Source organism: Phoca vitulina, unplaced genomic scaffold (assembly GCF_004348235.1).
Source record: "Phoca vitulina isolate PV1807 unplaced genomic scaffold, GSC_HSeal_1.0 scaffold33, whole genome shotgun sequence".
NCBI lineage: Eukaryota > Metazoa > Chordata > Mammalia > Carnivora > Phocidae > Phoca > Phoca vitulina.
The window spans coordinates 9,748,837-9,774,637 of record NW_022589736.1 but is presented as its reverse complement, the minus strand read 5'-3'; the positions used below and the strand labels follow the sequence as shown (position 1 = coordinate 9,774,637).

Sequence of the window (25,801 nt, the reverse complement as noted above, 5' to 3'; positions counted from 1 at the left end):
GCAGTCGTTCTAATAACTCACACCTAAACCCAACGTTGTGTTGAAACGATATTAAGCATGCACTGTTTCGCTGTCCATCTAAAGATCTAATTTCCAGTGTCATCGATTGGCCTTCACGCATGGATTAATAGTTACTTTATACTTTTTAGCTACGACTAATGCAAGATTCTCAAAGAAATCCTCTCCTTGAGGAACGGCTGATCCCGCTGCGGAGAGACCTCATTCGGAACATTATCTGTCTCGCTCTTCAGTCAGGGGAACTCATCTACTTTTAGACTTAGACCTTCTAAAGAAAACTGCTGTGATCTAAAGAGATTGGCCATAAAACTGTTTGTATTGAAAACTTAGCCAGCATGCCTTTCGTGAACTTCGTTCATTAGCATTCTTACTGGCAACATTTCCATATCTCAGTGTTCATTTTAGACTTTCATTTGGTTAGTGGGCCTTTGTTTCATGGTCCTATTGAAAAGGGAACAAAGACGGCTTAGGTGATACGGTCGAGTAAGGCACTAGAGTTTATCTCTGAAAAAAGCCCGACAAAGCCGGAATGCTCTGATACCCTCTGATTTTCTTTGGGACGTTGGGAGGCACGAGTCAGCCAGAGGAGGATCCTCACTGTACTTCGGTGCAGACACCTTCAGAAGAGAAACCCCACGTCGGTCACACACAGGAATCGCACTTTGCCGGCCACATAGGGCTCGGCATGTGGATGGTCTCATCAGAAATTTGTTTCCACCTCCTCCAAGAAAATCACCAGCCAGGATGTTGTGGGTCCCCCGCCCCCAACCACCTCCTTTTATAAAGCGGGGCCCGCCCAGGCAGGTGGCGGTGGTGGCCCGGGTGGGGACAGCCGGGCTGGTGGACAATGGGGAGGCCTCCGCCGCTGCAGAGGCGGGCCCTTTCTGTCCCCTGGTGCCCAGTTCTGTCACAGTTCTTCCTCACGTCACTGCTACTCGGCTTTTCTTCTCTGCCAAAAGTCAGAACCCGCTTTCTTCTTATGGCTCGAATCCCCTAAAGCTTTTCTCCGGATTACACCATCTTTCCCAACAAGTGTCCCTCTCCCCTCTCGTCCAGCGCCGGCCTCCTCTTTGCCGATTTTGTTTGACTTCATTAAGCAAAGCGAGTCACGTCCGCGCTCTCTTACTGTCTGTACTCCTAAGTTACCTATCTGTTGTTCTTCATTCGACTTGATGGAGAATGGCGATGCCCAGCTTTCTCACTTTGCTCTGTACCCTCACTTTGCTAAAACACCCTCGGTGTTTTATTTTCAAATCCATCTCTCCGTGCAGTTTCTTGTACTTCCCTTGGCTGGTACACGGACGGCCGTCCGGCAAACACTGAGACCACCAGGCCAGTTAGCACAGGCCACGGAGCAGTCAGAAGATGGTAACAACTTTGGGTCTCTGGTGACCTGCACTGGATTCAACTCACTGACCTAGAGGTGAAAGGCTCTGTATTCCATTACTAATCCCCTGAGCTATCCTGCCCCCTGAAAATGATTCTTTGGTTTTATTTTTGCAAAGGCCATTTATAAAATCATGAACTGGATTTAGGAAAGCAACCATGAAATAGCAAGGGACAACAACTGATTGAAATTCCTTCAATGTATTATGGGCTGAAGTTTCTCGACAGTAGGACTGGGGGGAAAGTTATATAGAGGCACCTCCGTTCTTATTTCAGTAGTGTGACCGGCTCACTTAAACGCGGCAACTTTAGATCCACTGACCGTGCCTCAAGGAACTAAATCCTAAATAAATAAAATGGAAAAGCAAACTATGAAATAGCCAATAATCTTTATTTTGCACTTCCCCACCGCCCCCATCCCTCTCCAAAAAGCACTAATGGGTAGATCTGTGCATGTGAAAATACTGTATAAAGTATTTAGGATGATCTCAAATTAATAAAACAAAACAAAACAAAACAAAAAAACCACATATCTCAACATAGATGCTTCGTTTCTTTGTAGGGATAGAAACATTTTGGCTTCTAGAACAAGGAGGGCAGTGAAATACTGCACCCTGAAAAGGTTGGCTCTGTTTCCACTGATTTGCAATTTAACATTCATGGCAGAAAACCTCATTTCTCTAACCACATAATAAGTTTTAAAATATGACTACTTCATACACTAATATCAATTTACTTGGCATTAAAAAAATTCACAATTTCTATTAATATATTTGTATTAGGTTCAAAGCCCATATTCTAGCATTCAACATATCCATTACACTGGCCCAAATTGGGATTATTTCAAAATCAAGTAAAAGTCCATATTTATTCCAAAGTTGCTAAAATATGCTAATAAAGTTAAATTTGATGTTTTACATTAAAAATAAAATATTTGGTTTATCTCTCAGACATCTATAACATATAATAAATAGTGGGCAGTATAGTAATATAATAAAGTTTTGTGATACCCTGAAATTTGATGAGTTTTCTTTAAAAAAAAAATTCATAATATACTTCATTTCAGCCTTAAACCACAATCTCAATGAACAGATTTGCAGAAATAAAACAATATAAACACAAAATGCTACAGTATATATGTTTTTTCGGGTTTTTGTTTTTTGTTTTTGTTTGTTTTTTGTTGTTTTTTTTTTTTTTACTTTCGGGGAATCTACATGTCCATTTAGTAAAAGTAAGTCAAAGAAACTTAGAGTTAACAAAACAATTTCAAATCAAAGTACAGACTTAAATTGCCTTGCTGTCCTTCCAACTGCTAAGGCCCTCTGCCCCACGGTGTCCGGGGCACGGCGCGGGCTCAGCTCAAGGTAGATTACTTGGAACTATGGCTCTGCTTCTAGCCTTCTTCGTGTGTGTACAGCAGTAATTACAGACACGGCTGAAACCACCGTGGATTTCAGAGAAAGCCAGAATTAAACACGATAAAAATTTAAAAAATAACTACTTCATAAATATTTATTATTTACATTAGGGGAGATCTTCTAGTCGGGGTGTTTTTATACAAGTCGGTGAAATGTAGAAGCCGTGAGAAAGCCAGCAGTTTGGAGAAGGGCACAGTCAGGATGCCACGAACGTAGAAACCACGTGCGAGTCAACAAAAATAATCTGCGCAAAAGCAAACAGGACATGATAGAAACCTTTTTCTTAAAAAATATAAGGTATTTCACAAAAGCCTGAACATTTTACATGTTAGTACTAAAAATGGGGGGTGGGGTGGGGGCGGGAAAGCTTCATATATTTTCATCACAAAAATATTTACCGGTCCTCCAAGTGGTTTTCTTTTCTGTCATTATGATTATCTTACTAGAGAGAGGGGACAGGTTGCAAACTGTACAGACTAATGGCGTCCAGGAGTTACAGTCGAGGCGGATGACACATTGTCTTCTCATCTAATACCTTAGCGAAAAGGCCCTGGAGAGAATAAAGAAAATCAGAAGGGAAGATTACAGTCTTTTTATTAATAATACTTGTCACTGGTCATAGAAAAGCGGGGACGTGGCGGTCCTGAGCCACGCCTCGACTTGAGTCTGTCTTCAGTCACACGGCCATGTGGGCCCAGGCCAGTCTGTCACGGGGGCCAAATCCAGAGTGGACAGTGCGTTCTTGTCCTTGGGCTTCCGAGATCCGCTCTCTGCAGGAATGTGGGTGGCAGACGGGATGCCAGGATTGCCCCAACTCCCCTCCGAGGCGATGCCGCTTGTCCATGCCACCTGACACGTCAGTGGGCCCGGTGCTTTCGCTTTTTGTGCTTTTTATCCTTCTTCTTGTTGGCACACTTGGGACAGAACCACTGCATTTCTTCCGGTGGTGCAGCCATTATTCCAACACAGGGCCTACACGGGCGTAAACAAACAAAAAAAGATTTTGGATAAACCAGCTTAATTTATGTAAATATTTATGTATATAATTAAATAATTTCTAAGTCTGCAGCCCGTTTAGCAGAGTCCAGGCTGAAGAGTTCTAGCACAGACAGCGGCGCTGCTGGACGTGTGCGTTACTGGATTTCGCGGTAGGGCCCTTTCGGACGCCCTGCTGTGGGAGTTAGTGGTCATTCCTCCTTTCAGCCACAACGGGCTAGTTCTTCCGAGCAGTGGTCTGGCTATATATATCATGTGACCGAATGGATTTCTATCTTTTTATATCTGATTTTTAAACTATAAAATGAGGAGATTATTTGCATAAACTCTGGCAGTGTTTCTTCAGTTCGGGGGCACGGTTGGGAGAGCTATGAAGAGCACACCAGCCGTCTCTTCCTGCACCTTGTGATGTGTTTAGCAAGGGGTTCCCTCCACGCTACCGTCAAGTGCTGCAGCTTATAGAAAGTTACTGGAAAAAAAGGAAAGGGAAACCCTTTGTCTCTTTCTCTCTTTTTTTTTTTTAATAAGAAGGATATATAGGCTAGGCCAAATATTTGGAATTTAGGTTGAAGAACAACAGTCCTAAGATTCTTGATTTTTGGCGTTAATACTAATCACATGTTAATCTGACTGTGATTGTGCTCCCTACACTGCTCCTAGGACAGTCGTGGAATTGGGAGCGTGTCCAGGACGGACTGCGGTCACCGCTGTGCCCCAAGGAGCCCCCCTTGCAGCCGGCCCAGCCTGCAGCGCTCACCAGTGATACCAGTCGTCACAGTCGTCACAACCGATCATGGGACTCCCGTCGTCGGGCTTGTTGCATCCGGGACAGATCCAGATCTGATTCCCCCACTCATCTCGGATCTGAGGTTTTTAGATGGGGGAATGGGGTGGGAGGGGCAAAAACAGAGACGGAATGGGAAAAAAGAACCAAAAAGAGGACAGGATAAGAATGATTACTTTATCATTTTCTCCCATGAACCTCATAAACAAGTTAAACTAAAAAGAGAGCCGGTGGTTTAACAATTTATTGAAGTCATGATCGCCATCATCACTACCCTGGGATCGCATGAAAAAGAAAGAGCTACTAGGTACTCAGTGAGAAGACATTTGTAATGAATATTTTCAACTCTCTTTTGTAAGTCATAAAAACAAAGCATTTTATAACCAGTTCTACGAATGGTATGACCTGTAGCCACTATGATCTAAAAACTACCGTAAACACGTGGGTTGGTACTGATTCGGGTCATCACGGCAGTGAAAGCTGATATTTGTGCAAGCCATGGAGCTCGACCATATGCAGCCTCCTCAGTCACATCCACGGGCGTGGAATTAATGTATGCAGCCCAGTGTGCGTGCATCACCTTATTACTTATTAGCCAAGCCCTTCTCCTGAACTAGCTGATAAGATCAAGGATATAAAAGAGCTGTTACTAAGTAACTTTCCATTCCCTTTATGACATTTTCAGTAAAGCACAATCAAGTAAAGGGCAAATAAAATAAGGGGTGCAGGAGGCCAATGAGCTACACATTTTAACATCATTTTGCTGTAACTGTGGTGTGCTCTGGAGTTTGCTTTCCTTAACTTAGCAGCTCCAAATCAGAAGCATCCCGAATTATGTCGCTTCCTCAAATTCCATGTTAACCAAACCAATTTGGAAGAAACAAATCTATGACGGGCCTTCAAAAAACAGCAGACTACGAGCTGATTTTTTTTTTTTTTAAGATTTTTATTTATTTAACAGAGATAGAGAGAGCACAAGCAGGCAGAGAGGCAGACAGAGGGAGAGGGAGAAGCAGGCTCTCTGCTGAGCAGGGAGCCCGATGCGGGGCTCGATCCCAGGACCCTGGGATCATGACCCGAGCCGAAGGCAGCCACTTAACCGACAGCCACCCAGGCGCCCCCTACGAGCTGATTTTCAAAGGTTTTTACAGTAACACGGCAAATAGTCTCATTCAGTTTATTTTGCAAGGTACAGTCGGTTCCTATACTTTCAAATACAACACTGACCCGATATTCAGAAAAGAATGGCTCTCTTCGTGTATGATGGGCGTACTGCGGACACAGATGCTTCATTCCACTGACATGAAAGCTTCCTGAAAAAACCTGGGCCGCTACAGCTCTGGTTTAGGCCTCCCTACATCTAAGGGCAGAGATCCAGGTGCCAGCTCTCTAAGGGTAAGACCGGTCCAGCGTCCTATGCCCTGAAGCGGCCATGCGTGGCCAGCCGGGCTGCTGGTTGACCTCTCTTGAAATGAGAAGGCCGTGACTCTGTTGCTACATCAGAAATTGGCCGTAGCATCCTTAATAACTAACATCCAACCAGTGTACTGAGTTCTTCCAAGCATCTTACTTTGTTTACTCATCCTGAAACAACCCTTGGATGGGTGACGAACGGAGAAACTGGAGCTGGGGGAATGTAAGTGACAGCAGCAAAGTCCCACTATTACGCAGTGACATTTTTGCCCGATAGCCCATGTTTTTCCCCAGATCACACATTTTGGTCCCTGTCTACAAAGTGTCTCTGAGGAGATATAAGGCTTTCCATCCATGTTGCCTATGCCAGTCAGATCCAGGGAGTTAGCCCAAAAATCCACTTGAGAATCAGAAATTTTAGGCTAGAACACACTGTATTGATCATCTAGTCTGACATGAACCCCCTAATTACAGATGAAGCAATGGAGGCAGAAGAGGTTAAATATAAAATCTTTCCTGATCAACCAACCCATCTTGGGGTGATGAGACCTCAATTTAAACACCTGGAACAACTGGTCCTTGAATGGGCCTTATTTATTTATTTATGTATTTATGTATTTATTTATTTATTTATTTTATTTTGAGAGAGAGAGTGAGCATGAGCAGAGAGGGGCAGAGGGAGAGAGAGAATCTTAAGCTGACTTCACACGGAGCGCAGAGCCTGAGCAGGGCTCTATCTCACGACCCTGAGATCACGACCTGAGCTGAAACCAAGAGTCAGACGCTTAACCGCCTGAGCCACCCAGGCACCCCGGTGATCACAGATTTTATCACATCTTCTATTTTTGTCTTGAATATTTTTCTGTTAATTTTACATGTCTTTATATCCTCTCTCAATACTTTTTGAGATTTTCTTATCCTTTATATCATTATAGTGCCTTAAACGTATGATGATTTATTGAAATTTCCTTCTAAAATGCCTTAAAGAGATATAATATTTACCTGATTTATAACAACCATCATGAGTCCTACTTTCCAATCCTATCTATTCAGACAGGTCTGTGCCACCAGGAGGCTGATAGATCACAGTTTACACATTTGGTGGTCAGAGCAGTATTGTACACAGAGTGCCTCTATGCGCCTGAAATCTTTCTGTTGTGTGTATGTCACTCCACAGTGTACAAGGGACATATTTATAAAAACACGTCATTACTAGACTGACTTCAGGGTTTGAATGAGACCTGATACTACTCAGCATGGGGAAAACACCTGAAAACAGTCCCATGACAACAGTGTAAATTCATTCAACAAGCCGAGCTTTACCATCTGAAGACATGCTTCCATACTCAAGCTAATTTCCTTAACATGCAAGCCCTGGTATATTCCAGACCTTCGCCAATGAAATACTGTAATTAGCGATGTTACCCAGAAACAGCATCTGGCCCATAAGATCTGTGCACATGATGTAACTTAGACTCTTAAGTGAAAGTTTAATTGCTTGATCAAGAAGTTCAGTGTGGGATTTAAATATCACTATTCATCCCTATATTTCTTCATTGACATTGTTGTATATACGTATAAAACAATATAAGCTAAAGAAAAACAATGCTTTGATATTATTTATGGAGACTAAATATGCAAACACCTTAAACAACACTCTATAGCCCAAAGCTTGAAAACGCGGTGGAAATATCTTTCTAGTCATAAAGGATTGCCTCTGAAATTCTGTAATGACATAAGACACTGCTTTTTAACTGAAAACATTTTCACGGTGGAAGAGTCAGCTCCTAGGTGGCTTTTCCTTAACTACTACAGAAATAAAAGGCAGCATACCACGTAAGTGCTGACGGTCTCCGTGACCACACTTCGGACCGGGGCTTTGGACGTTCCGGCTCCAGAGATGGCTGGGGACGGGGCCGGCATCAAAGCCGGGGCCGCGGTGGACTGCGTGAGGAGTGGCGAAGGCACCGGGGCGGGGGTGACATGCACGGGGACAGGGGCAGGGACTGCAGCAGGCGGTGGGGTCTTCGGTCTACTCAGAGAAGGGGCCGGCTTAGCTTCCGGGGCTGGGACCACTTTGCTGATGACGCTGTCAACGAGAGAGAGAAAAGGAGAAGTCACAACAGGATAGTGGAGTCAAATCAGGCATTGAAAACATTATCACAAAAATAACTTTCTTCTTCTAGGAGCAAAACACTTTTTTTTTTTTTTAAAGATTTTATTTATTTATTTGAGAGAGACAGATAGTGACAGAACTAGCGAGAGAGAGCACAAGCCAGGAGGAGAGGGAGAAGCAGCCTCCCGCCGAGCAGGGAGCCCGACGTGGGGCCCGATCCCAACACCCTGGGATCACGACCTGAGCCGACAGCAGACGCCCAACCGACTGAGCCACCCAGGCACCCAGGAGCAAAACACTTCTGAGCAAGCGTCTGGGGATAGCAAGGCTCCCCACCCATTCCCCTCTCAACTTGGTCAGAGTCAGGCCTGGGGAGAAGAGTTAGTAGCAGGAGAGAGGGGCACTCCCTTAGCGGGGGCAAGAGCAGCTGAGGCTCCCTTCCTGCCGTTTGCAGCTGGGGGGTCTCCAGGAGCAGTGGGCATCCCCAGAACTCACGCAGTTGCAGACTCGAGCTCAAACCCTCGATCTGCCACAGGCCAGCCCTGTGAGCTCGGGAAAGTCACTTCAAAATACTGTGCCTGAGCACCTGTATCATCCTGGGCACTTTACATATATCACCTCACCCAGTCCTCACAACAACTTCAAAAAAGTTTCCGTGATCCCATTTCATAGATGAGGAAACAGGATTAGAGAACGGAATGGGGCTACATGGGTGGCAGGCTTTGAACGAAGGTCTATTCGATTCCAAGTTCTTTCTTCATTTTTAAAAAAGATGCCTTATTTGAAAGGAAAAAAGTTATATATAATATACATATATATTATATATAATTTCGAGCAGAGAGAAGGCAGTATTCCAGACAGCTTAGGAAACAGAGATACACAGATATGCGCCCTTTGCCACATTCACTTCTGATCTCCCTTCCTCCTCTGCAAGGAACCACTGTCCTCAAGCCCCAAGTATGCTCTTTGTAGATACACACAAACGATATATACTGTATCACTGTTTTATGTTTTCTAACTATATAAACAATATAATATTGCACTATATTTATTCCTGTCAACTAGCTTTCCTTAGTTATTTTTTTTAATTGAGATATAGTTGCCCTATAACCTGTGTAAGTCTGAGGTATACAATGTACTGGTTTGATATATTTGTATATTGCAGTGATTATTATAGTAGAGTAATAATATGATTATTTTGGTAGCGTCAGCAAATACCTTTATCATGTCACATAATTATTTCTTTTTTGTGTTGAGAACATTTAAGATCTAGTCTCTTAGCAACTTGGAAGTTTATAATGAAGTAATGTTGACTATAATCTCTATGCTCTGCATTAGATCTCCAGAACTTACTTGTCTGCCTACAGTTGCCCACTTAGTTTTAGGTCTCCTGATTTATCCATGTTGATACATATAGATCTGTAGCATTCACCTTAATTGCTATATAGTATTCGATGGTATGAATAAGGCAAAAGGTTTGTGCCCACTGCCCTACTGAGGGTAAAATAGACTACCTTGTAAATGTTACATGTTGACACGGAAACACGTTCAAGAGTTTCCCCAGGCTATATTCCCAGGAATAAAGTTGCTGGGTCGCAGGGCATGCACATTCTCATCTCTACCAGGAATCCCAATCTATTCCCTAAAATGACTGCACCAACTCATCTCTTTCTACTATCCCACACTAAACTTTCCAAGCCCTGCCTTGCTGATCAACAAAGTACAAATACAGACAGCTGCCTCTGAGAGTTACAGTGAGAACCTGGATATACAGAAACGTGTCAGAAAACATTAAATGTAAAGTGTGAGCACCAGCATTACACCGACGCCTGTAGCTCATGGTAACGCCTGGCGTCACCGTTACCGGCCGGCATCTTTCTACCTTCTTAAAGGCTTAGAGTTTAGAAAGTACCTCCACGAAAAAGCACTGGTTCTTTGCTACTCTCATTGGAAGTTTATACAACATTAAATTACTTTAAAAATTCCACGATGTAAGCAAATAATGCTCTAATTGCTTTCCATTTGTCTCATCCAAGTGTGACTGCCCTCCTAACTTGAATGTAGCCAAAGACCGAGAAAATTTAACAGAGGCTGTTTGTGCAGGAGATACTCAGTACTGCTTGATACAATTAATAGTGAATATTTATTGAACACTTACTAAGTACCCAACTGTTCTCAGCACTTGAAAGCCAACTGCATGGCAGGCACCGTGCTAAATGTTTGCCTTACTCACTTGATCTTCACAACCACCAAATGAGGTTAAAAACTCTGATTATTGTCCTTTCATGAACCAAGGCACACAGAGATTATGTACCCTGTACAAATTCATAGGCTACTATGAGACAGAGCCAGGATTTAAAGCCCGGCAGTCTGATTTCAGAACCTGTGATCCTAACAACTACACTATGCTGTCTCTCTCACTGCTTACTGAGTGAGTTTTGCCCTACATATAAGGTGGGAGTTCAAAGACCTTACTATGGGCATATTTATATCTGCAGTGCAAGCACTGCTTATTTTCATGGTTAGACTAAAATGTTACACACTATTTTTGGAGGCAATTTCCCATAATGGTTTGAAATATAGGTGCTGGAATCAAAACTAAAGGAAAAGCAGGAACCCAGAGAGGTTAAGTTGGAACACAGATGTTTCGCCCTGAGGGTGTGTGTGCATACCGCAAACCTGATCTTTGGTTTTGATAAAGATGACAGGTTTCAATGCCCAGGCCTGCCAAAGTGGAACGTCTAATAGAACTCCCATCCCACATTAAAAACTCCAGCAGGCTATACTGATTAAGGAAGAAGGAATCAGGGCCTTGTGAATTCTTAGCTCTGCTTGTCCGGGACACTGTATTAAAAAGTACTCTGGACTTGTAATGTGTGTAGGTACCCAGCACTAATCATCTTGAGAGGAAGTGACTTGAAATCTAGGCCTTTTACCTATATTATTAGTGCAGATAGTTATTAAGAGAAAAAAAAAAAAGCACATAATCAAAGAAAACCAAATATAAGAGAGAGCATCAGGGAGAACCAGAAGATAACAGACAGAATAAAGGGACCCGTAAAGAGTACAGAGACTAGAATTATCAACTATGTAGCAACTACATGTAGTTGTAGCCTACAACATTCAAAAAAAATAAAAGGCAAAGCATGACATTACCTGCAGGTAATAGAAAGTTATAAAGAGTGATCCAGCAGATTTGAAAAGAAATGAACTGACCTAGAAATGAAAAATACACCAACAAATTTACTCTCAGCAGAATGAGAGAACTATAAACTCTATAAGAAGACAGAAGACATGATCTAGAATGTAGCTTGGAGGGGCAAGGAGAGAATACAATAAATTACAACATGTTTAATAATTACTACACATTTAATCATAATTCTAGAGAAAGAATGGTGCAGAGGGCAAATGTTAACAAGAATATCTGAGGACTTTTATGGAACTGATGGCAGATACCAATCCACAGACTTATGCAGCCCAACAAGTCCCAGGCAAGATAAAGAAAGAGAAATCTGCACCTGGACACATCAGAGTGAAACTACAAAACATCACCAAGAGGAAAGTCTGAAAAGTGGCCAGAGGGGAAAAAGAACATTACTTTTTTTTTTTTTTTTAAGATTTTATTTATTTATTTGACAGAGAGAGAGAGTTAGCGAGAGCAGGAACACAAGCGGAGGAGTGAGAGAGGGAGAAGCAGGCTTCCCGCCGAGCAGGGAGCCCGATGCGGGGCTCAATCCCAGGACCTTGGGATCATGACCTGAGCCGAAGGCAGACGCCCAACGACTGAGCCACCCAGGCACCCCAAGAACATTACTTTCAAAGAAACCGATGGCAGCTGACTTCTCCATGGCAACGATGAAACTGGAAGACAGTGGAGTAACATCTTCCATGTGCTGAGGAAAAGTCCATTTTCTCTTTGAAAACATCTCTCAAGAACAAGGATGAAATAAAGACATTTTCAGGCAAGGAAAATCTAAGGACTTGCCAACAGTGGATCTTTACTAAAAGAAATTCTAAAGTAGCAATTCTCAAATGTTTTGGTCTTAGGGACTACTTCACATTCTTAAAAATGACTGAAAAACCCAAAGAACTTTTTGCTTATGTGCATTGTATCTGTCAATATTTGCCATATTAAAAATCAAAACTGAGAACTTAAAATATACTTACTTAGTAATTCATTTAAAAGTCAGAATAATAAACCCATTACATGTTAACAGATAACATTTTTTAAAAATCAATTCAGGAGAAGACTAACACTAGCTTCATACTTCTGAAAATCTCCTTAATGTATGCATAAGTAATTGGAGAGGAGAGGAGTGTGTTAACGGCCTTTACAGATAATTGTGTAAATTCTTCAATACTGCACCCAAATGCAATGAGTGATAGTTTCTTCAGTTAGTCGCTATGTACAATCTGAAACAATATTGGTAAGCTTTTCATATTTTGTTACATTAAAATTCATTGAACTGCTAGCACTCTGAATAGTTATTTTACCCACACATGGTTTTATAACATCATGCACTGGTTTGTAATATTGGTTCACTGAATTATGCATATCTTCCAAATATTTACACATTTCATTATACAGCATTAAAATATCACATTTGTTGGTGTTAACATCATCTCATCAAAAATGTCTTGGAGTACTGAGGAGCTGTCAACTTGTAATATGTTTTCCAAGACTCTAATTTTTACTTCAAAGTTGTCATTTTATCATTTATAACAAATATTCACAGGTATTTTCCCTGAAGTAAAAGGCTTCCTTTTTTCATTTTTGGGGAAATGTTGGCTAAATATCTAAGTCTGGATAACCATTGTTTGTCAGTTGCTCTTTCAAGTAAAAATGGTTATCTTGAGAAAAGCTGCTAGTTGAGCTTGCAACTTAAATAATCACACAAATACTTCTCCTCAAGACAACTATCATATTTTGGTATGGAGAGAAAGTGTTTTATTAACGCTTCCTATTTCATCACTATCCACTTTGACACACAAACTATCGAAAAGCTGGATATCCTGAGGGCCTATGCACCACTCTGAGCACCTCTGTTCTAAAAGAAGTACTTCTGGAAAAGGAAGGTGATCCCATCAGAAGGTCTGAGATGCAAGGAAGAATGACAGACATGTCAGTAAAGTTAAATATAATTAAATAAAGTTAAATAAAATACATGGAAACAATAATACATAAACCAGCAGGGGATGAATAGAGCTAAAGCATTCTAATGCACTTCTATTATCTGGAAGGAGGTAAAAAAGGTATTAAATTTAAAATGTGGTAATTTCTAGGGGCGCCTGGGTGGCTCAGTCATTAAGCGTCTGCCTTCGGCTCAGGTCATGATCCCGGGGTCCTGGGATCGAGCCCCGCATCGGCCTCCCTGCTCTGTGGGAAGCCTGCTTCTCCCTCTCCCACTCCCCCTGCTTGTGTTCCCTCTCTTGCTGTGTCTCTCTCTGTCAAATAAATAAAATGTTTAAAATAAAATAAAATAAAATAAAATGTGGTAATTTCTAGGTAACCATGTAAAGATTAGGAATGAAGTATATGTATAACTTCTAAACTAGTATGGAGAAAAATGGAATGTTAAAAAAAAATAACCAATCTGACAGAAGGAAAGGAGAAACCTAGAACAATAAGACAAACAGAAAACCCAAAATAAGGTGGATTATAACTCTAAAGATCAATAATTATATCATGTAAATGTTCTAAACAATTTACTTGTCAGATTGGGTAAAACAGTGAAACCTAACAGTATGCTATTTGTACTAGAGGCATGTCTAATAACAGAGCAATGGGAAGGCTGAGGGAATTGGCCAGCAAAAGTGGCATGTGGACACAAGGAAACGTGACAGCACACAAAACAGATTGTAAGGCAAGAACTACCAGTGGTAATGAAGGTTTCTCCATAATGATAAAAGGTCCCTATGTGCCAGGAAGATATAACAATTTAAAACTTGAATGCACTTAGAAACATATCCTTAAAACATATAAAGCAAAACCAAGAGAACTGTAAGAAATGGACAAATCCACAAGTGTAACTGGGGATTTTAGGATATCTATCTGGAACTGAGAGAGTAAGCAGTCAAAAAACCAGTAAAGGGTTGCCTGGGTGGCTCAGTTGGTTATGCATCCACCTTCGGCTCAGATCATGATCCCGTCCTGGGATCATGATCTCAGAGTCCTGGGATTGAGCCCCACATCGGGCTCCCTGCTCAGTGGGGAGTCTGCTTCTCCCTCTGCCTCTGCCCCTCCTCCCCCTGCTTGTGCTCTCTCCTCTCTCATTCACTGTCTCTCTCAAATAAATAAAATCTTAAAAAAAAAAAATCCCAGTAACAATATATAAGGTTTGAACAAAATAACAAAAATAACAAAACTGACCCAATGGACATTTAAAAAACTCTGTATTCAACAAATACAGACTATTTATTCTTTTCAAGAACACACTGAAAGAAACTGAGCAAACAATTCCATCAGGCTGAAGAATACTCTGCACAGTCGGTACACATACCTGTTACCCCAGCGATGCTAGTTGTCCCTCAAAGGAACGCAAAGCCTTTGCGTTTCTGTATCCTCAGCACCTAACATGGCAACTGGCACTTGTAGTCACCTCACAAATCTGAACATAGTTAATTTTATTAATCAAACAAACAAAAGCTGGTCCTGCAAGTAGTGGTTTCCTAGAAGAAATGATACATTGAGGACATTTTCCTAGCCAACAAAAATTACAGGAAAAAACTGCACTGTGTCATATGCACTATGATGTGGGAAGAAAGACAGATAAAGCACAGGAGAGGAAAATATGGGGTGTCAGTGAAGTGAGAAGGAGATGAAGCAAAGAAATACCAGACAGGTTAGGGGGATGGGGAGACCCAGGCACCTGTGGTTGTGGGTTCCACAGAGCCAATGGGCGGGGGCGGGGGGCGACCAGGAGGAGGACAGGAAGAAGAAACAGCCTTGTGATGTGAGGACCAGAGGTGGAAATATGCCCGGAAATCTAAGATATCAACATGAGGGGGCTATTGGAGGGAAGGACATTTTCTATCTCCTACCTACTCAGAGGAATGATGGGTGGGGACTTACAAAAGGACATGCAAAGAATTTGTTCCTCTGATTATCACTTCGTTTCAACTTTACTATTAGCTATTCCAGTGGAAAATGTTTGCTGGAGGTTAACAACTGAACTTATTACCTAAAATGGTATTCACATGATCTAATAGACAATGATCATACAAAATTGACAATTAGCTTTGTTTGAGTTGTAAGACAGTGTAGTTAATTTGGAAAAAAGATAATTCAAATTACAGGGTATATCGCAAATCATAAATTCTAAAGGGATTAAGTATTTCGTAAAAGAAAATGTAAAACCATTAAAATACCCCAACAAACGAGTAAACATATGTTTTTAATCTTGGGGTAGAAAAGGATTTTCTAAGTATGTCCGCAAAAGTAGAAACCATAAAAGGAAACACTGATTTGATTGGGCAAAAACTGTAAATATCATAAGCAAAATACCATAAAATATCTTAAGCAAAGGCAAAAGACAAAATGGAGGAAAGTTACTTGCAATATACATGATAGAGGGTTCAGTTCCTATTACATAAAGAGTTCTTTCAAATCAAAACCAAAAAGACTAACATTCTTATTAAACGTGAGCAAAGGACACAAGCAGGTGATAGAGAGTGAAAGAAACAAAAATCGACAACAGAAAAAAAAAAAAAGTTCTACATTCATGGTAATCAAAGACATGAACATGAAAACAACAATAAAATACCTTTTTGGATACAAATTAAAAAGATGTCAAGATGGGGGAATGGGAAGGATGGTTGTACAGCACTTCTAAATGGTTAACAAAACCTTAAAAATGTACTAGTCTCGACCAGCAATTCCATGTATAGAAATCGATTCTGAGGAAATAATTAGACAACTATGCACAGATATGGGTAAAGAATATTATTTACAGCATTGTTTATGATTGCCCAAAACTACAATGACTATAATTTAAAATACCCCCAAACAGGGGATCGGTTAAATAAATGAAGATAAACAAAATGCCACTGTTATCTGAAGAGATGATACACGCATACATAAATGATGTTTACCCCCCAACAAGTTATGGATACTATGCGTAAGAGAATCCAGTTTTTGTAAGAAAAAAAAAAAAGCAAGTAAGAATGGATGAGTGTGTATTTAGAAAGAAGTTCAAAAGAATACACACCAAAATGTCCTGAAATTGGCTCTGCATGGTGGGGCTACAGGCAGTTCTTTTTTTTAAATTTTTTTATTTTTAACATTTTAATTCCAGCATAGTTAATACACAGTGTGATATTAGTTTCAGGTGTCTGATACAGTGATAGGTGTTTTTTTTCTTTTGGTATCATATGTAACTTGTGCAATAAAAGATTTAAGTTAAAAACACTTGCCACAATATATACATCTAAAATGTTGCTGGGAATTGTGAATGATTGTTTGAACTGCACATTTATGATCTGTCCACTTTTCTGTACATATGTTATTGTTTATTTAATAAACTTTTGGGAAAACACGATGGCTTGGCTAAAGCCTTCCAGCCAAATGCTGGCCATGGTCTGGTTGTAGAAGCCCCAAGCTAAATTCAAAAGCTGCTCAAGTGAGTGTATCTAAGCTGAGTGTATCATCATTAACAGAGATCAACAAGAAAAGGGTCAAGGGAGGAGAACCCCATAAAGCTATGCTATTCTGGTACATAATTAAAATCATAAATTTGAACCGAGGTATTAAGGTGGTTCACAGTCTTGTCTTTTCAAAGGAATAAAATGTGTGCCGTTGCTTTGTGTCCCAATTATGTGCACATCTGTCTCCATCATCCACATTAGGCAGTACATTTCTTGGGAGTAAGGTGGGTATCTTATTTGTCTTTGAATTATTTGCAGTATAAAACAGTGTCTTAATACATATTCATCAACTTTTTTTTTTTTTTTTAAATTTTATTTATTCATTTGAGACACAGAGATACAGAAAGAAAGAGAGAGCATAAGCAGAGGCAGACAGAGAGGGAGAAGCAGGCTCCCCACTGACCCAGGAGCCTGATGTGGGGCTCGATCCCAGGACCCTGGGATCATGACCTGAGCCGAAGGCAGACGCTTAACGACTGAGCCACCCAGGTGCCCCCATATTCATCAACTTTAATAAGCATAAGGCCTAATACTACATTGAGATTTCTTAAAAATAAGTATTTTACTTTTGAATATTTTTGTCTGTTTACAAGATTTTAGACTAGGCCAATTTCCTCTTTTCCTTCCTTCCTGCCTACCTTCCTAACATAATACTTAAAAGAGTTCCAAGACCACTGAGATTTCTATTTGCCAGCATGGATGTGGTTTCCTCACCTGGGAACTGACCCTCAGACCAAGAATGATGATCACATCAATGTCAGGATCAAGCACATCTTGAAGGTTTCAATCTAACTATTGTCTGGAAATGCTTTTAAGTTGCTTTGAGCTCCACCAAACACATAATGAACATTATCTGCCTTGCCTGACTCTTTCACTTCTCTTAGATTTCTCTCTTACCTGTAAGGCCTGTGAATGGTACCCCCGAGAATGGCTTAGCATTAGCTTACAGCCAATGGATGTAGAGACAGGTCATCACTTCATGGGGGCAGGGCCCAAAATCTCAGAGATCTACCTGCTCGTACATATCTTATTTTTTCAATTTAGACAGACAGTGGTTTGATGAAAATTACTCATAATAACAATAATCCTTCCAAAACGCCTGATACTCCCCTCTACTTCAAGTGAATTATCCTCTTAAAGGTACGTGTGTTGTGTTTCTCATTCAAATTTCCCGAGTGGCAAAAGGAAAAACATTAAAGTGGGTACTCAGTATTGATAGACAAAACGTGTCCTAACTTTGTTTCCAAGAGATTAGACTGGTCACTAAAGTGACTAAAGTGACTTGTTTTTCCCGATTCCTCTGCATTTTATGAGAAAATACACGAGAGTTTGAAAAGTTATTTTTGATTTTAGCTGCTAGGTGACTTTTGTGGTAACCGGATACATAGCTTTAAGAACAATCCTTTCATTATCTCTTCAATTTTGCACATTCCAGAAAAAATAAACAGTTCTCCATGATATAATTTCTCATAGCTTGTGGGATAAATTATCATCACCTAACCTAATTATGATCATTGTAAAAATAACTTTGGATTCCTAGGGGCCTTCACTGCCAATCTTTACTGTTCCCCCCATACTTCTAAACAGTGTTTTGTGTCTCCATATTTTTCTCCCTGAAGTATCACCTTTTCCCCTACTTAACTGCAGAGCAGGTTCCCCTCCAAAGCTTTCTGTTGAATAAGCAATGTCGCGCAGAGTAACCAACACCGCCCACAGCTGTGTCCCACAATGGTTCCATGCTGCTAACATTACATCTTTTGGAGGATTTGATCAGAGTGCCCTAACTGCGATAAACACTGGCGTTATTCATAAAAACGTGTAGAAGGAGGGATTTTCAGTGGGATTTCTTTACCTGTTTCCCCACCACAAAACAGTGAAAGAAATAGAATGGGTCATGGGCTGCTTGGCCTGCAAGGCAAACTCACAGCTTGACAAGTCAATAAAGAACCAATCCTCACCTCTCCAGCCACACAGAGCCTCCAAGGTTAGAGGCAAACACAATTTGGATATGTCTGCCCAGGGGGTTTAATGATCCTCATTATTCAGCTACTGTGTGCAAACACTATGAAGCCAGTAACCTGAATTATCAAAGTCCGAATAACTGACTACTAACCTGCATACAAAGTTCAAAAGTTCCCTCACAATGGTTCACTTATTCACCCTTAAAAGTGAATGGCCATTTTTAAGTGTAACAAAATAAAGCCATAGGTAAAAACTATTGTAATCACCTCCAGGAATTTAATGTGAACTTCGGGACAGGCAAGTTCTTCATTGTTTGGAAGAAAAACCATTTTGATTTAAGAAAAAAAATGTTCCTTGAGCCACAACTCCCTTTTCTTCTTCAGATTTAACATTTCAGCCAATCTCAGAAATACCATGTACCTTTTGAAATACCATATAAACCAAATTCCCATGTTGCATTTTAAACTAACTCCTTACAACACATACAAAAAGCCCACTGAGATTTCACTTTCATATTACTATAAAACTGCATATTGGGTCACAGTGGTTTTATAAAACATCACAGTTTTGTTTTCTTATTTTCATTTTGAAAGTCCTAGAAATGCTATGCCGGGGTGCCTGGGTGGCTCAACTGGTTAAGTGTCTGCCTTCAGCTCAGGTCATGATCCTGGAGTCCCAGGATCGAGCCCCACGTCGGGCTCCCTGCTCCTCCTTCCCTTTCTGCCCCTCCTCCTGCTCATACTCTCTCTCTCAAATAAATAAATAAAATCAAGAAAGAAAAGAAAGGAAAAGAAAGAAAGAAAAGAAAAGAAAGAAAAAGAAAGAAAGAAAGAAAAAGAAAGAAAGAAAACCGAGAGAAATGCTACCCCAAAGTATGGCAGTCAGCATCCGAGGACCCCACCTCCTAGTCTTCCTGCACTGTGTGTCCCCTCACAAGACAGGCTGGCTGACTTGTAGGACTAACAGGGTTCTGTGAAAACAACGGTGGGCAGCATCCACGCTATGTGAGAAGAGACACCGAAGCTTCTGATTTGCTGTCTCTTGGATCATGGGGAAGTCGGGGAAGTCTCTGGGGAAGTCTGCTGCTACATCAGGGGGACGCGGAAGCTGCCTTTGGACGAGGCCCATGTGACTGGCAATGGAAGCCTCCTGCCAACAGCCATGCATGTGAGCTCCCAGCACATACTCCAGCCCTGGTGAGGCCTTCATTGCCACCCTGCACAGCAGCTAGATGCGAGACCTGAGTCAGAACCACCCAGATTCCTGACCCATTGCAAACTAGGAAGTAACAAATGTTTATTGCTTCAAGTTGCTAAGTTTTAGGGTCACTGGTTATATGGAAGTAAGAAATATACCAAGTATTTATTTTATCTCATTTAGGTATATAAATAAATATTCAAAATTTAGGGAAAATTATGTTTTAGAGTATCAGTGCTTAAAATGCCAAATTGTAACAGTGTCATTTCCATATTTCACATTTCATCAAAAGGAACAAATACCCAAATACAATTATGAGAATCGGTTTTATATTGATTCTTCAAATCAATCATTACTCCTTATTCTTCTTGATCCTCACAGCTCAACTTTTAGCATTCATATAATTAACACAACTGTAAATGGATTTAATTCCTCAAGCTCATGGCTTGCCTCTTGAATATTTACATCATCTCATAAAACAGCTATTTTATCTTGTCATAGTCCAAGAACATATCAAGTAGAAAACATTTTATCTTTTAATTCAGGCATGACCTATTTGAAAAATGAAACGAATTGCATGAAGTAATTAGAGGAAAATATAGCCATTGTCAGATCTTCATTTCCAAAGGAGATACCCAAATGATTATACTTGTATTGTCAAATGTTCAAAATCTATAAAATTTCTTAAAAGGGTATTAATATTCAGATAAATAATAAATAATGAATATTTTTTCATTTTTGCAAAAAGATACAGTGGAAGGATAATTTTTTAAAAATGGAACAGAAAATGGTCACTATTTATAGGGAAAGGAATAGGAATGGTAGGGGGAAAGACATGACAGCAGGACCTCTCTGGATAGATCTTATTAGAACTTCAACTTTGGAGTCAAGTCACTTTTTCACATATTCAACAAACCGAATTTATAAAAATGCCTACAAGTTGAAAATAAATGGAAATAAAGGAACCTCCAAGTATATCATGCTGGTGATACAACCACACAGCAAAAAAATAATTTCAGGTGAATTTAGGAGGATGGCATTTTGGTCACACATCCATAGGGGATTTATCTTAAGAACAAATGGAATGAAAAAAAAAAAAAAAACATGTAATCTTTAACTTTATTCAGCAGTCTTGGTAATACGAGTAATAGTGGTATTATTGCTTCTAGTAATAATCATTACTAAAAGGGCATTACTTTTTCATATAGTCCTTGTAGAATAAAGCAAATAAGTAATTATGTTAATGCTGTTAACAATCAAGACTTCTAATGTAAAAGAAAAGATGCAGAAATAAATTCAAAGAAATTAATGTTAAATCTTAGCTGGAAATAACAGTATAAATTTATAATTTGTTTCCACTGTAAAGGCCTAGCAGCAAGGACATCCCCAGCAGCAATGAGTACCTCTAGCACCAGACTGTGATTCCTAAAAACCATTCCCCATAAAAAGGAACCAGTGTTCCTTGAAGGAATGACTAATTTCAGGTCTGTGGTCAGGAAATATAGAAGACAAACCAGGAACGTTTCATACCAGAAAGTGAGAAAGCTATCAAAGATGAATGGGGTTGTGATAAATCCCAGAAAACCACACAAAGACCCATCGGCAAAGCTGGGACCATTTGGATATTAAAAAGAATTGGGGGGAGGAAGGGGGAGAGAGAGAGAAAGGGAAAGGGAGGAAGAGGGGGAGAGGTAGAGAGGGGGAAGAATATGGGGACGGGGAGAGCGAGAGAGTACTTTCTAAAACCAAAACTCAACAATCACCACAGGAGATTAACTACGGCGTGAACTCCACCAACTCCTTAGACTAAAGTTTGGCAAGTAAAAAGAAAGAATTAAGCATTTATCCTGTCTCTTATATGAGCTCTATTTCAGGGTAACCAAAATGCCCTAGTTGATGAAGAAAATCATTTCAGCTAATAAATGTGAAAGGAATGACTTAATTAAAAAAAAAAAATCTACCGTTTCACAACTCCTAATGAAATGACTGGTCCAGCATTCATGGCGTCGTGACAGCTAGATAGGTACCTGCTGACGGCAGGTAGAAATACAGAGCAGCAAAATATCCTTGTCAAACAGAAGCTGAACTTGAATCTAATCACATCTTTAGAACTATAAGTCTTCAGAGCTAAATGCCTGTGACAGGGATAGAATAGCCATTTAAATGACGCTACACGAGAGAAGCAGAGAGATCTAGAAAGAGAGGCATTCTCACTGGACAAATGACTTGGTTTCTTCAAGGAGTGAACTGCGTGGCAAAAAGCAGGACAGAGGGTGAGAGCTCTAGATTCCAGGTGCTTAGTCTGGTTTGGATCCTGATTCAAACAAAGCCACTGTCAAAATATATTTTTGAGACAAAGGGAGACAACTGGATATGGGCTGGGTAGTAAATTGCAAGAAAATGTTCCCATACTTGATGTGTGGTAATGGCACTGTGATTACACAAGAAAATAACTTTATTTTTGGAAGCTGCATGTTAAAGTACATGGATGTAAAGTGACATTGGGCCTGGATTTGCTTAGCCAGGACTTGGGCAGGAAAAAAGAGAAGGATTCAATCAAGGAAGTGTGGCAGCCTTTTGCTAACTGTTAAATCTATCAGGTGCTAGGTACATCAAAGTCTATGAGCTTATTCGGTTATGTGTGAAAATGTTCACAATAAAAACTTTTTAAAAATATTGGTAATACGCATTTTATCCAGAATGATTGAGGTTCATAAAACACAAAAAATCCAGGGCACATGTGCACTCTTATATCAACAGAATAATTAAAACATTTCTTAAAGTAAATGTGCTTTGGTTATTTGCCTTAATACATCTTTGCTTTTATTTTTCCTCTTCACATTTCTCCATCTCCAAATTTTACTCACCTTTAGGGCTCTATTCAAATTCTCCTCTCCAGGCTTTTCTAACTCTTCCCAGCTGGAAGTAATCACCTTGAACTTCTATCTAATTCTGGATGTACCTTTAACACTTTCTCGCTTCCACTGTGATTATTTCTCTCTATGTTCCTGAGAGGAGAACCAACATCTGATTCCAATTTACCACTTGCATAAGTGTTATCTCCTTCGACACAGTTGTACTACGTATATAATCAACATTAATATTTGTTGAATGCAGATCAATTTCTAAAAAACAGAAACCCATGAAGGTGTTCTCTAGGGCACTGTCAGGGTTCTTTCCAAAAACTAAATTTTCTGGACTCAGAAATTCTAAAAGATTTTGTGATTTCAGAAAGGCTTCTGCTTCTCTCCAGCAAGTAAGAGGGTGCCTTTAGTAAGGAAGGGCAAAGCCAAATACAACTAACACTCAACACAGTGAGACTTTACTCTTAATACTCCTTTCTGAGGAGGATGCTTAATTACTTAGAAAAACATGCTTTTAGATGAAAATATGCTAAAGTTGCAAGTTAACTATAAAAGATAAGAAACTCATTCATTCATTCACTCATTCATTGATTTTCGGATTAAAGAACATCTCAGTTATTTGAAAACATTCAAAGCAATAAGATGATACTCAGTGAACCTGAAAAATGAACAAGATTGTGATTGAGATTTGTATCTCACTGGAGTGTTATAAAACTCAGTTATTACTGCAGTCATGCTCGGAAAATCCAACACCACTACTTCAGAAGATATTAAAATCTGATAATAGCTGCTGTGTCTTCACCAAAAATCACCATGTTTCCCATGAATTCTTATCTTCCTCTGTAAACAGCATGCGAAATATTTATAGATATACACACATATATGTATTGGCATCTTTGTGGGCTAAAATAAGTGAATATACATTGTATATATAATGTATATATATATACAGGAAAAAATACATGTGCGTATATATACATACATGTATATATGCTAAACTTTCAAGTTATATGCACATGTACTTTTTCATTCACTTATATACTTCACTTACATACTCTGCTATGTAGCCTACCCTGACAGGTACTGTGCGTGTATATCAATTGGCTTGTGTATATATACAGCATAATATGTAGCCTACTCTGGACAGCTGCAGGATCCTTCTCCTCTTAGACTGTTTGATCTTATATCTTTGATAATAAAGATGATCTTCCAAAATGAGAGTGAAGGGGATTTCAACAATTTGTTTGGAAAAGAACATGTCCAATGGTTAAACTGTAAAACAGGAGATGAGATAAAAGGATGTTTTCTCATGCTCCAAAGAAAAAAATGAGTTACACTGAACATTGATAAAATATTTAATGGGCAATCATTTTGGCTGCTTTAGTGTTTAAAGGATTTTTATGAATAAGAAGATCCATTAAAAAAAAAAAAAGTCCAAGGGAGTTTAAAACAATAAGTAAAGTAAAATAAAATGAAATTATATTATTAAAATTTTCTCTGAGGCAGAAAAGGACTTTTGGAATTATTCCACTGACTTCGGAGTCGCACTCAAAGTGAAGATCATTCAAACAGAAGGAGAGAAAAAGAATGAAAAAAAGGAAGAAACGATAAGGTCATGCAACTCCTACATACTTCTTAGCCTAAATACAGAATTTCATTGTGAGTTTTATTTTTTTCATTTTTATTTTTTAAAGATTTTATTTATTTATTTTGACAGAGAGAGAGAGAGAGACAGCGAGAGAGGGAACACAGGCAGGGGGAGTGGGAAAGGGAGAAGCAGGCTTCCCACTGAGCAGGGAGCCCAATGCGGGGCTCGAACCCAGGACCCTGGGATCATGACCTGAGCCGAAGGCAGACGCTTAACAACTGAGCCACCCAGGCGCTCCCGTTGTGAGTTTTAGAGGCTGCTTCAGAGTCTGGTCCTCTAGTCTCCTCAAAGTTCTACCTACTGTTCTGTCACTCCAAGAATGGCCTGGAAGGGCGAGAAAGGTTACAAACCTTGGCCTGATGGTTACAAACTTGGCCTGATGGATATGTCAAGAAAGGACAGACGTCAGGCTAGTCACAGACATAAAATAACTCATTAGCTGCCCCACAGTCCCTTAGAACTTTAGCACTGTCAGGTTTAACCAATCCTTCTTCTTCTTTTTTTTAAGATTTTATTTTTTTATTTGAAAGAGACAGAAGATAGTGACAGAGAGCACAAGCGGGAAGGAGAGGGAGAAGCAGACTCCCCACTGAGCAGGGAGCCCGATGTGGGGCTCGATCCCAGGACCCTGGGATCATGACTTGAGCTGAAGGCAGATGCTTAACCAACTGAGCCACCCAGGTGCCCTGACCAATCCTTACATATAGTCATTTCATTCTCGTTTCTGGTGGAGGGAACTTTAATTGGTATGGACTTTTGGCTGATAATTTGGCATAATAATTTCTTAAAAATCTCTTAAATGTTCCTATTTTTGGACCACGCAACATTCGAACACACAAAGGTCTGTATATGAGGATGCTGTCTATTTGTTATAGCAAAATCTGAAACAACTGAAATGTCCAAGAATTGAAAACTCAAAAGATAAATTAGTTATGATACCACAGTAAAATAAGATACCATGTCATGTCGACCTGTCTATGTCAAGTCTATGATGCGCTGCTGTTAAAGAAGGGCCAGTTGTAAAATCGTATGTGTAAGATGATCCTGTCTTGTTTTTTCCCCAGCAAACAGCCAGCAATGAGTATTGTCAGAAGGATGGGTTTAGGGAAGGGTTCATGTCCTAAGCTACACGCTTCTAGACAGTTTATCTTAAAAAACTGAAACAAAAAAATACTATGTATTATTTTTATAATCAGAAAAAAAAAGATTTAAGACACAAAGCCAAGTACTTTAATAGTTAGTAGCACTTGTTCAAAATATGTTTTGAAAAGCCCTTTTGCTTTTTATACCTGGTTTTACCCAAAGGATGCAAAAGACTATATATAACATCTTTGTGAAAAGTATTTTTCTTTAAAA

At 39.9% G+C, this 25,801-nt stretch overlaps 1 protein-coding gene across 2 annotated transcripts in view; it reads right to left on the bottom strand.

Annotated features, from left to right (window-relative positions):
• Positions 1-1,764: 1,764 nt before the first annotated feature.
• TAF3 (TATA-box binding protein associated factor 3) overlaps positions 1,765-25,801 on the bottom strand; it is a 176,308-nt gene continuing 152,271 nt past the window's right edge. Inside the window, exons 5-8 of one of the 2 annotated variants that reach the window (XR_004301950.1) lie at positions 7,849-8,104; positions 4,576-4,682; positions 3,221-3,794; positions 1,766-3,066 (exon numbers count right to left, since the gene is read on the bottom strand). Coding sequence is in view for 1 of the 2 variants with exons in the window: in XM_032425516.1 (XP_032281407.1) it covers positions 3,680-3,794; positions 4,576-4,682; positions 7,849-8,104 (478 nt within the window). In the remaining variant the exon portion in view is untranslated. Of the gene's footprint in view, positions 3,795-4,575; positions 4,683-7,848; positions 8,105-25,801 lie in introns of both variants that reach the window. The other variant, XM_032425516.1, reaches the window with a different exon arrangement.